This window comes from Oncorhynchus clarkii, chromosome 12, assembly GCF_045791955.1.
Source record: "Oncorhynchus clarkii lewisi isolate Uvic-CL-2024 chromosome 12, UVic_Ocla_1.0, whole genome shotgun sequence".
Taxonomy (NCBI): Eukaryota; Metazoa; Chordata; class Actinopteri; order Salmoniformes; family Salmonidae; genus Oncorhynchus; species Oncorhynchus clarkii.
The window spans coordinates 43,454,031-43,467,079 of NC_092158.1; the positions used below are offsets into that span (position 1 = coordinate 43,454,031).

The 13,049-nt window shown below is 42.3% G+C and overlaps 1 protein-coding gene across 1 annotated transcript in view; it reads left to right on the forward strand.

The window, feature by feature from the left end:
• The window catches only part of LOC139422469 (uncharacterized), a 71,424-nt gene that overhangs the window by 17,166 nt on the left and 41,209 nt on the right, over window positions 1-13,049 (forward strand). The window contains exon 2 of the mRNA XM_071173637.1: window positions 9,096-9,197. Within this exon, the coding sequence (XP_071029738.1) occupies window positions 9,117-9,197 (81 nt within the window). The 5' untranslated portion in view covers window positions 9,096-9,116. The remainder of the gene's footprint in view (window positions 1-9,095; window positions 9,198-13,049) is intronic.

The window sequence follows — 13,049 nt, forward strand, 5'->3', positions numbered from 1 at the left end:
TTTAGAGTGTTTTATATCCTAATCTGACAATTATATGCATATTCTAGATTCTGGGCCTGAGAAATAGGCAGTTTCATTTGGGTACGTTTTTCATCCAAACATCAAAATACTGCCCCCTACACTCAAGAGGTTAACCAACAGTGCAGTTCAAGAAAGACTTCAGAAAATATTTACCAAAATAAACTAAAGTTAAAAATAATAAAATACCGGTACCCCTGTACCGGTACCGAGTCAATGTGCGGTGGTACAGGTTAGTCAATGTTATCTGTACATGTAGGTAGGGGTGAAGTGGCAATGCATAGATAATAAACAGCAAGTAGCAGCAGTGTACAAAACAAATAAATGGGGGGGGGGGGGTCAATGTAAATAGTCCGGTGGCCATTTGATTAATTGTTCAGCAGTCTTATGGCTTGGGGGTAGAAGCTGTTAAGGAGCCTTTTGGTCCTAGACTTGGAGCTCCTGTAACGCTGGCCGTGCGCTAGCAGAGAAAACCGTATTTTTTGGGCTTTCCTCTGACACTGCCTAGTATATAGATCCTAGATGACAGGAAGCTTGGCCCCAGTGATGTACTGGGCCGTCCCACTACCATCTGTAGCGTTTTTCGGTCAGATGCTGAGCAGTTGCCATACCAGGCGGTGATGCAACCGGTCAGGATTCTCTCGATGATGCAGCTGTTGAACTTTTTTGAGGATCTGGGGACCTATGGCAAATCTATTCAGTCTCCTGAGGGGGAATAGGTTTTGTCATGCCCTCTTCACGACTGTCTTGGTGTGTTTAGACCATGATAGTTCGTTGGTGATGTGGACACCAAGGAACTTGAAAGTCTTGACCCGCTCCACTACAGTCCCGTCGATGTTAATGGGGGCTTGTTCGACCAGCCTTTTCCTGTAGTCCACGATCACCTCCTTTGTCTTGCTCACATTGAGGGAGAGGTTGTTGTCCTGGCACCACACTGTCTCAACGTTGTCGGTGACCACTGTTGTGTTGTCAGCAAACTTAATGATGGTGTTGGAGTCGGGTTTGGCCACGTAGTCGTGGGTGAACAGGGAGTACAGGAGGTGACTAAGTACACACCCCTGAGGGGCCCCAGTGTTGAGGGTCATCATGGCAGACGTGTTCTTGCCAGTAGGGGGAACTCATTCCTCTGGTCTAAGGAGATCCCAATGCCTCAGGGCAGTGAAGGGGAAATTGCCCTGCGTAGGGTGCCTTCTTTCAGTTGGGATGTTAAATGGGTGTCCTGACTCTCTGTGGTCATAAAAAAATCCCATGGCACTTATCGTAAGAGTATGGGTGTTAACCCCGGTGTCATTGCTAAATTTCACACCTGGCCCCATTCCATCATGGCCACCTAATCACCCTCTCATTCTTAATAAGCATATATAACTCCTGACCTCTCCACCATGATAGCTGGTGTGTGGTGAGCTTTTTGGCACAAAAAATGGCTGTCGTGCATCACCCAAGTGAGTGCTACATATTGGTGTTGGAAGAGGTGAGTGTTTCACCTCAGACTATGTAAAGCACTTTGAGCACCTACTGTAGGTGGAAAGGTGCTATATAAATCTAATAAATGAATGTTAGCTAACGTTCGTGAATTATTTACCCTGTTGAACGCGTCTGCACTTTATCCAGATTTGATCCAGTTTTTAGGTTTTGCAATTTTGTGTGAAACATGTATATTCCTCTCCTTTTCATCCCAGGGTAATGTGTACCCTATTTAGAAAAAAACAACCTAATTATAATAAGAGCTTTTAGATATGCTAATAAGGTTATTTGCATGCGAACCATTTGCCTTTAGGGAATTACACAAATTTCACCACACTGTAGTAGTCTCATCAACATCCATAGTCGAATCTTTAATCTAATTTTAAAAAGCAGGACAGAATGCAATCACATCTGAATCTGTAATATCCAAACAATCATTTGCATAAATACAAAGAAAACAAGAATTGGAGTCAGATTGGGAGACTGATGCTGTTGTATATGGACGGAAAATACTCCTGGGAAATGGTAGGGTGTTTTTTATGTTTATGTGGCACATTTAAATGTATGAAGGACATTATCACAAAATCTACTAAAAAACTATGTCACTAGGAAGTAGCATTTATCATTCAAGGTCATTTTGACTTATAACTGCATTATATGCACTCATACATTCATATAGGGTCTTATAAGGACCTATTCGTCTTTATAATGCATGATGCTTTTTGTTTGATGCATGAATGAATCTATAGCCTTAATGCATTCATAAAAAGTGTTAAAATGAGCTGTGAGCTATTATGAATGCTTATAAGAAGCCTTATATTGCACTATGTGGCATTATAAACAGGTGGTTCATAGATAGTGTTACCCAAAATTCAATGGACATTATTGCACTATGCAAACTTGTCAGACATGAGTTAATTAACTTCTACGGTTCTTTGCTGGATTCATCAATACAATTTCACCATCGGGGGTGAAGACAAAACAAATCAATCTGCAACGAAGTCTCTCCCTCAGCAGTATCTGTGCAGTGACCTCTGCTGAACTTATGTCTATAACAATGTCTATGATCGTTCTTCACCGAGCGACAGCATCAAAACCATCCACATTGGGCTTCTTAGGTATTACCCCCACATTTTGTGTGTGTGTGTATGAGTGTGTGCGTGTGTGTGAATGTCGATGTGTGTGTGTGTGTGTGTGTCTTTCGAATGGTAATAGGATGAATGCTAAGGAGGAGAGGTTGAAGAAGGCTAGGCCCCGTGATGTGAGCCTCTTCCTAGCCCGGGGGCTATGAGGCCGGAGGGCCGCTGTTAGGCCCACCCGCCTCGGGCTGTACGGTGTGGCGTATGTGTGTGTGGTGCCCACTTATATGTTTCTGTGCATGTGTATGTGTACGATTTTGTAAGTGTGTGAGCGTGTGTGTGTGTGTGCAAAAGTGTGTGTGGTGCCCCCTTCCCCAACCTCATTACCTCCTGCCAAGCCTTTCTCTCTCACATGTTGAATACCCACCAAGGCCTCCTCTCCTCTTACCTTTTGCATTGCAAATCTACCTTTAAGAATGAGCAGTAATTGGATACCCATATTCATCTGTGTTATTGCTATGACTTTGGACATTAAGATGCATGATATTTGGACTACGTGCGAATGTTGTGGTTGTAGTCTCTCAGTGGTTTTCTCCTTCATGATCCTCAATGCGCAATTGAAATCAAAACTACAAAATCAATAGTAAACTGCCACATTTAGACATGTTCTTAATTAACATCGGACACTGAGAAAACCAACGGGGTTCAGTCTCTAAGTCAGGCATTGTGCAGCATGTGTGGCATCGATCTTGAAGTCAACCTGTGTTATGCTGTTGATAGTTTGTTAGTATGTGTGTGCTTAGAAAGGATCGTGCAACATCCTCAAACACATGGTTTCCTTACCCGACTTTTGTGTAAAGCCACTCGTGAGAGTATTCGGATGAAGTGTGTGTGCTGTAAACACTCATCTGACCACATTCCCTTGACTGCAGGCATCACCTGTTTTCTGTTTGCTGGGAAACCTAGCAGAGCTGTGTTCACGAGTGCCCAATCGCTGTGTGTCAGACATGTCACTGGAGAGGTCTTTGCACTTCAAAGATTGTGGCTAATTTCTTACCAACACTTCTTATTTAGCTGTTTGTTTTTGGTGGGGGAGTTAATTGTTTAAATACCGCGGCTGATAGTTGGTAGAAATCTGACTCAGTCTTATCAAAAGAGGAACAGGAATGTGTGTGTGGTGGTGTGTGTACGTGTTTGAGCGCAAGTGTTAGAGAAAACGAGAAAGAGAGAGAGTGACAATATTTTCTGTTTGCAGAAACCGAGAAATTCAGAGCCAGCCAGCTACATGAGCAGCTTTGACACTGTAGTGCTTTCCCCCTCCCCAGCCAGCCTCATCAATAGCCTGGACCCAGGAGCTAACGATTGTTGTCCGAGGTCATGTCAAGAATTATCGATGACCTCTTTCACCTTTCCTCAGCCAGGGCTCTCAAGGAGCAGGAGGCCTCCTGTTAAGGCTCATCGATCGAACTTAACGTTCCTGCCACATAGTTAGACATGGGCCCTGTTCCAATACCTCAGAAATGCATTCTTCTTTCGTTCCTTCCTACCTTCCTTTAAGTAATCACGGATCTGAAAGGGTTGGATTGGAGAAGGTGTGGATGGTATACAGTAAGATGTGATGTGATTAAGTCAAGTGTGGATGGTTTTGGACTTAATCACATCAAATGTGACCGGATATGGATTTTCTATCAATACCAAGGGTAATGGTGTCAAACTGTGGTTAGGCCACTGACAGGCTTTGTGTCAATATGATGTAGGCCAATTGTATGCTTTAGAATGGAAATATTTGTGGTGTGCTCTTTGTTAAACACATAACCTTTCCTACATTGGGTCCTCAAACAACTGGCACGTACTTTGTGGTTTATGGTGTAGCCATATTCCTCATAGTTGGTCCAGCGAGAGTCTTAAAGTGGTATTACTTACTGGTACTGACCAGTGGTGCTTTGGGAAAGGGGAAAATGTGTCCCTACCATTCTACAAGGAATGTTTTGTTGTCCATTTGGGTGTTATATTTGACTTGATAAAAATACAGGTCCTGTTAATTGACCACTTGGTTGTCCCCCAGAGTGTGTGTGTGTGTGTATTTACGGGTGCATGTAATGTGGTTGTGTTAGGTAGCCTACTGCATTCCTTGAGGAATGGGAGATTGATTGATCACTTAAAATACTGTGCAATAATTGGAATTGCTTTATCTTTTAATATATATATTTTATACAACCTTTATTTAACTAGGCAAGTCAGTTAAGAACAAATTCTTATTTTACAATGACGGCCTACCGGGAAACAGTGGGTTAACTGCCTTGTTCAGGGGCAGAACAGTTTAGGGATTCGATCCAGCAATCTTTCGGTTACTGGCCCAACGCTCTAACCACTAGGCTACCCTCATTATAATCCACATAATAATTCACATTTCCTGCTGCTGCAAGATTATATTCCTACTGTGTAATTTTCCATTTAATTACCAACCCTGCATTTGCAATTAAAATGAGGACCAATAAATGGGGACATATCTTTTAGGCGATACCACTTGGAACGAGAACACAAGCCAGGAAGAGAAATCGGTATACAAATCACACTCACACACACCCATCATCCTCAATTTGTATGATTTGGACCAGAGCTCATCAGATTAACTAAAATGTGCAATTTCAGAGCCAGGATCCATTCTGGGGGTGGTTGTACAAAAATACCTTAGAAGATGTGAGGTGAGCTGCGAACCATTTGGAGGACATAGGTGTCGATAGAGGGTTAATAATATCATTAGCAAGATGTTGTGTTGAGTTATTTGGGGGGCTGGCTGAGTTGACGGGTGGTTGTGTTTTAGAGCCTCCCGGGGCACTTTTCCACACACGTTGGTGCCAGGCCGGGTCCTAGGATAGGATGGGATGAGCTCACTGGTGGAGCGCGCCCGTCATCTGTGTCTCCTTGTCTGTGTCTGGGGGAGAGATGAGAAGCCGTCCGCACCACTTCCTCTCTTGTCTGACTTCTTGGGTCCTTGTGCTGTCTTGTGCACTTGTGTCCCCTCAAACTCAAAGACACTGTTTCTATTCAGAGTAGAGCAGGGGAATTCTTTATGGAAATGGTGACTGCGTATAATATACAGATGTAAGATCTTAATTTGACCACCCTGTTGCAGAAGATCTTTCCTGTAATGCAGGACATATTAAACTTGTAGTGTATTTGAGGTTTATAAATGCTTCTGAAGTTTGTAATTTATTTGATTTCCCCTTAGGACACATGTATCAACCCCTACAAAAATGTCCATTAGGCATAATTATAATCCACATAATAATTCACATTGCCTGCTGCTGCAAGATTATGTTCCTAACTGGCTCAAATTGAGTTCCTACATCTGTATGGCTGTTTTTTAAAGTACATTTTACACTGTCTCAGTTATTTGCATGGAAGCATGGGTATTTGTGCCCTGTTTGTGCCCTTTCTGCCTGTATAATAGAGTTGAAATGGTTCAGTCCAATGCGACTCCCTGTGTCGAGCCGTGTTTTGGTATGACTCACAATCTCAATCTGATTTAACTCCTAGACCTCTCTGGCTGTTAACAATTATACCTGCCAAGTTCAGACTTCTTAGTAAGCATGACAAATACTGTATCATCTATTCCACAGTACCGCTCCCAATCTTCCTGTAACCACACCAGCAATTAATGTGATTCATACCCTACCATCCAAAGGGCCCTTCATGCTGTTGATGTTGTGCCTTACATGGGAATCATGTCTGTGTGTGTGGTGTGTGTGTGTGTGTGTGTGTGTGTGTGTGTGTGTGTGTGTGTGTGTGTGTGTGTGTGTGTGTGTGTGTGTGTGTGTGTGTGTGTGTGTGTACACGTGTATGTGTTTTCTCGCATGTGTGTGTGTTAACTCCAGAGACCCTATAACTCCATCAGGTACAGTACACAACCCTGCGGGACTTCCCCAGTTCTGGACAATAGCAATTAGTCCACCGACTGGAGCTTTAATTGGACACTGGTTGGCTTAGTTTCATAACTACAACCTACCATCCACTACATGAGGAAAACAAGGGCACTGATCCCTTATTGTGTGTTATCTTGTTAAGTGTTATTATAATGTCACCTGTTCTGTAATATTGCAGGTCCATTTTTGCATTGCTTTTTCACTTTGTGAGGTGCTATGTAGTTTAGCATTTTACGAGAGAGAGAGAGAGAGAGAGAGAGAGAGAGAGAGAGAGAGAGAGAGAGAGAGAGAGAGAGAGAGTGAGAGAGAGAGAAAGAGAGAGAGAGAAAGAGAGAGAGAGAGAGAGAGAGAGAGAGAGAGAGAGAGAGAGAGAGAGAGAGAGAGAGAGAGAGAGAGAGAGAAATCATAGCAGCACCTGGCGATTGTCTGGTGCAGTCATAGACCAGACAACTGCTGCGCACTCATTCTCAACACAAGATGCATATTACATACTGTACAGCAAGTTAATCATTTTCTGGATCAACTGTATGCAAAAGAGATGTGTCACGCTGCACAAGGCAAATGGTTGTCACACCAGATACTGGTTTTCTGATCCACGCACTCTCCCTCAACCTGATCAAGACAAAGGAGATGATGTGGACTACAGGAAAAGGATGATCGAGCACACCTCCATTCTCATCTACGGGGTTCCTTGGTGTCCACATCACAAACAAACTAACATGGTCCAACCACACCAAGACAGTCGTGAAGAGGGCACGACAAAACCTATTCCCCCTCAGGAGACTGAATAGATTTGCCGTAGGTCCTCAGATCCTCAAAAGGTTCTACAGCTGCACCATTGAGAGCATGGTTGCATCACTGCCTGGTATGGCAACTGCTCGGCATCTGAACACAAAGCACTACAGAGGGTAGCGTGAACGGCCCAGTACATCACTGGGGCCAAGCTTCCTGCCATCCAGGACCTCTATACCAGGTGGTGTCAAAGGAAGGCCCTAAAAATTGTCAAGGACTCCAGCCACCCAAGTCATAGACTGTTCTCTCTGCTACCGCACGGCAAGTAGTACCGGAGTGCCAGTCTAGGCCCAAGAGGCTTCTAAACAGCTTCTACCCCCAAGCCACAAGACTCCAGAACATCTAATCAAATGGCTACCCAGACTATTTGCATTGCCCGCCCCCCACCCCACCCCCTCTTTTACGCTGCTGCTTCTCTCTGTTATTATCTATGCATAGTCACTTTAATAACTTTACCTACATGTACACATTACCTCAATTACCTTAACTAACCGGTGCTCCCGCACATTGACTTTACTGCTGCTCTTTAATTACTTGTTCCTTTTATTTCTTATTCTTTTTCATATTTTTTTAACTACATTGTTGGTTAGAGGCTTGTAATTAAGTATTTCACTGTAAGGTATTGTTGTATTTGGCACCTGTGACTAATACCATTTGATTTGATTGATTTTTAAAGTATCTGTGATCAACAGATGCATATCTGTATTCCCAGTCATGTGAAATCCATAGATTAGGGCCTAATATATTTATTTCAATTGACTGATTTCCTTACATGAACTGTACCTCAGTAAAATCTTTGAAATTGTTGCATGTTGTATTTATACTTTTGATCAGTGTACATAGAAACGCACCAAGCATGGTAAAAGTGAAAGTGGCACGGATAAACCACCCACTAAAGCTGATTAGGTAAATACCTGGGTGTTCATAACACTTCCCAGAGTAGGAGTGTTGATCTAGGATCATGTCCCCCCCTGTCAATGTAGTCTTATTCATCATGGTCTACAAAGCATAACTGTAGCTCTCCTACTCTGAGATGCTTTATGAATACAGGGCCTGACCCTGGACCAGCAAGTAGACACGTCTTATATATATATATATTTTTTTAACTAGGCAAGTCAGTTAAGAGCAAATTCTTATTTACAATGTCAGCCTACCCCAGCCAAACCCGGACGACACTGGGCCAATTGTGCGCCACCCTTTGGGACTCCCAATCACAGCCGGATGTGATACAGCCTGGATTCAAACCAGGGACTGTAGTGACACCTCTTGCACTCAGAGTGCCTTAGACCGCTGCGCCACTCAGGAGACCAACACCTGATGTTTAAATCATAATGTACTCATTTATTTAATTGACTTTTTTTTACCCCTTTTTCACCCCAATTTCATGGTATCCAATTGGTAGTTACAGTCTTGTCTCATCGATGAGGTCAAGAGCCGTCTTGTCCTCCGAAACACAACCCAACCAAGCCACACTGCTTCTTAACACAGTGCCCACTGAACCCAGATGCCAGCCGCACCAATGTGTCGGAGGAAACACTGTACACCTGGCGACCGTGTCAGCGTGCACTGCGCCAGGCCCGCCACAGGAGTCACTAGTGTGCGATGGGACAAGGACATCCCTGCCGGCCAAACCCTCCCCTAACCCGGACGACGCTGGGCCAATTGTATGCCGCCCCATAGGTTTCCCGGTCGCGGCCGACTGCGACAGAGTCTGGACTCAAACCCTGAATCTTTAGTGGTACAGCCTTAGACCACTGCGCCACTCGTGAGGCGATAATGTACTCTTAGCACTATGTGTGTTTGTGTCCCCCTGCAGGTCTCCATGTGAATCTGTCCCATGATGCAACATGTGTCCCCAGCACTAACAATGATGGCCACTCAGAGCGTTCCTCCACCATCGTACCAGGAGAGCCAACAGGTCAGTACACCACTAGTAGTCAGCTCAGGGTTGGGGTCAAAGCTGTTTTTATTTCAGTCAATTAAGGAAATGGATTATAATGTAAATAATCAATTGAAAATTCCTTGCAGAAAACATTCTAGAGTTTTTTATTTGTCTTAAGTCATATGCACTTCCTAACAAACATTGTTGTAAGTGTTTAAAGTATATGCTAGACCTAACTGCAGATCTAGGAGCAGTGTACCCTACCTCAATGTCAACCTTAGACCAACAGGGCAAATCCACCACTTTTCAACTTCATTGTCATTATCTCCAACACAATAACAGTGTGAAAATGTTGCTTTTTTAAGTTTTGTAGAAAAAATATATAAAGTAAATAATTATACCCGATGAAATCACCCTAAGTTAAAACATTTCAAAAACATTGATTTTCAAACTCTATAAGATTTTTGTATTTATTAGGGATCCCTTTTAGCTGCTTCCAAGGCATTTTCCTCTTATCTTTTTAATCACAGTTCATAGAAACGCCCCATTTTCACATACACTACCGTTCAAAAGTTTGGGGTCACTTAGAAATGTCCTTGTTTTTGAAAGAAAAGCAAATGTTTTTTGTCCATTAAAATAACATCAAATTGATCAGAAATAAAGTGTAGATATTGTTAATGTTGTAAATGACTGTTGTAGCTGGAAACGGCAGAATTGTTATGGAATATCTACCTAACCTTAACCTGTCACCATTTGTAAGGTTGTTACATGTGTTGCCCAGAAAAGGGAATGATTTCACTGTAGTCCCAAGTAGATGGTTTGTAGATGTTCAATAGCTGTCAACTACATTTCAACTAGATTTTTGTTTTAGATTCCGTCTCTCACAGTTGAAGTGTACCTATGATAAAAAATGACAGACCTGTAATCCTTTGTAAGTAGGAAAACCTGCAAAATCGACAGTGTATCAAATACTTGTTCTCTCCACTGTATATATATATATATATATATATATATATGTATATATATATATATATATATATATATATATATATATATATATATATATATATATATATATATACAGTGCCTTGAGAAAGTATTCGGCGCCCTTGAACTTTGCGACCTTTTGCCACATTTCAGGCTTCAAACATAAATATATAAAACTGTATTTTTTTGTGAAGAATCAACAACAAGTGGGACACAATCATGAAGTGGAACGACATTTATTGGATATTTCAAACATTTTTAACAAATCAAAAACTGAAAAATTGGGCGTGCAAAATTATTCAGCCCCTTTACTTTCAGTGCAGCAAACTCTCTCCAGAAGTTCAGTGAGGATCTCGGAATGATCCAATGTTGACCTAAATGACTAATGATGATAAATACAATCCACCTGTGTGTAATCAAGTCTCCGTATAAATGCACCTGCACTATGATAGTCTCAGAGGTCCGTTAAAAGCGCAGAGAGCATCATGAAGAACAAGGAACACACCAGGCAGGTCCGAGATACTGTTGTGAAGAAGTTTAAAGCCGGATTTGGATACAAAAAGATTTCCCAAGCTTTAAACATCCCAAGGAGCACTGTGCAAGCGATAATATTGAAATGGAAGGAGTATCAGACCACTGCAAATCTACCAAGACCTGGCCGTCCCTCTAAACTTTCAGCTCATACAAGGAGAAGACTGATCAGAGATGCAGCCAATAGGCCCATGATCACTCTGGATGAACTGCAGAGATCTACAGCTGAGGTGGGAGACTCTGTCCATAGGACAACAATCCTTGCACAAATGTATATTGCACAAATCTGGCCTTTATGGAAGAGTGGCAAGAAGAAAGCCATTTCTTAAAGATATCCATAAAAAGTGTCGTTTAAAGTTTGCCACAAGCCACCTGGGAGACACACCAAACATGTGGAAGCAGGTGCTCTGGTCAGATGAAACCAAAATTGAACTTTTTGGCAACAATGCAAAACGTTATGTTTGGCGTAAAAGCAACACAGCTCATCAGCCTGAACACACCATCCCCACTATCAAACATGGTGGTGGCAGCATCATGGTTTGACCTGCTTTTCTTCAGCAGGGACAGGGAAGATGGTTAAAATTGATGGGAAGATGGTTGGAGCCAAATACAGGACCATTCTGGAAGAAAACCTGATGGAGTCTGCAAAAGACCTGAGACTGGGACGGAGATTTGTCTTCCAACAAGACAATGATCCAAAACATAAAGCAAAATCTACAATGGAATGGTTCAAAAATAAACATATCCAGGTGTTAGAATGGCCAAGTCAAAGTCCAGACCTGAATCCAATCGAGAATCTGTGGAAAGAACTGAAAACTGCTGTTCACAAATGCTCTCCATCCAACCTCACTGAGCTCGAGCTGTTTTGCAAGGAGGAATGGGAAAACATTTCAGTCTCTCGATGTGCAAAACTGATAGAGACATACCCCAAGCGACTTACAGCTGTAATCGCAGCAAAAGGTGGCGCTACAAAGTATTAACTTAAGGGGGCTGAATAATTTTGCACGCCCAATTTTTCAGTTTTTGATTTGTTAAAAAAGTTTGAAATATCCAATAAATGTCGTTCCACTTCATGATTGTGTCCCACTTGTTGTTGATTCTTCACAAAAAAATACAGTTTTATATCTTTATGTTTGAAGCCTGAAATGTGGCAAAAGGTCGCAAAGTTCAAGGGGTCCGAATACTTTCGCAAGGCACTGCATATATATATATATATATATATATATATATATATATATATACATACACATTGCCGTTTAAAAGTTTGGTGTCACTTAGAAATGTCCTTGTTTTTGAAAGAAAATACATAGTTAATATTGTAAATGACTTTTGTAGCTGCAAACGGCAGATGTTTTAATGGAATATCTACATTGGCGTACAGAGGCCCATTATCAGCAACCATCCCTCCTGTGTTCCAATGGCACGTTGTGTTAGCTAATCCAAGTTTATAATTTTAAAAGGCTAATTGATCATTAGAAAACCCTTTTGCAATTAAGTTAGCACAGCTGACAACTGTTGTTCTGATTAAAGAAGCAATCAAACTGGCCTTTAGACTAGTTGAGTATCTGGATCATCAGCATTTGTGGGTTCGATTACAGGCTCAAAATGGCCAGAAACAAATAACTTTCTTCTGAAACTTGTCAGTCTATTTCAAAACTCGATCCTCCAGAAAGTGGAGAGCAACACTTATGCAGTTCTACTACGTGATATTTTTTCAAAATAGATGCATTAGACAGGATTACCTAAACATACTGACCAGCTCAAATAGACAGAAGCGTGCTAATCCGTACTGATCTCTCGGCATGTCCAGCCCACTCATTATCTCAGGCAATCATAGCTAGCGGGAAGGTTGCTCACTTTTTCTGTTGCTTAACAAATGGCATACAAGTTTGTTATTAAGGCACATGAAAGTTCACATGTTCCAGTAAAAAGTTTACTTTCAAATGGCTTTCCTGTGATGTAGTGACCCGCGACATACGTATAGTTACCTGACACGAGTCACATATGAGGTTGAAAAGAGCCAGAATTGCCCTTTAACCTTATCCTAGCTAAGCAGTATCCTAGAGAAGGAAGTAGAGCAGGTTCAATCAGAGCCTCACCATCCCCCTCCCTGTCTCCACTCTACCACTGTCTCCTTCCGCCCAGAGGATTAGTGACAGGGGAGAGCTCCCAAGCCACAGTCAGTGCAGGCAACAAAATGCAAATGAGAGCTAGTTAAGTGTGAAGAAGCTAATTTATTTCCCATTTGGAGCCGAGATTAAGATGCTTCCTCCCCAAACCAACACAGGGGGGATGGAGGACCCATTTCCTTCTCTCCAAAGGCTGAGGGGGAAAAGGAGACGAGAGGAGGGGATGGGGTGGGAGAAGGAG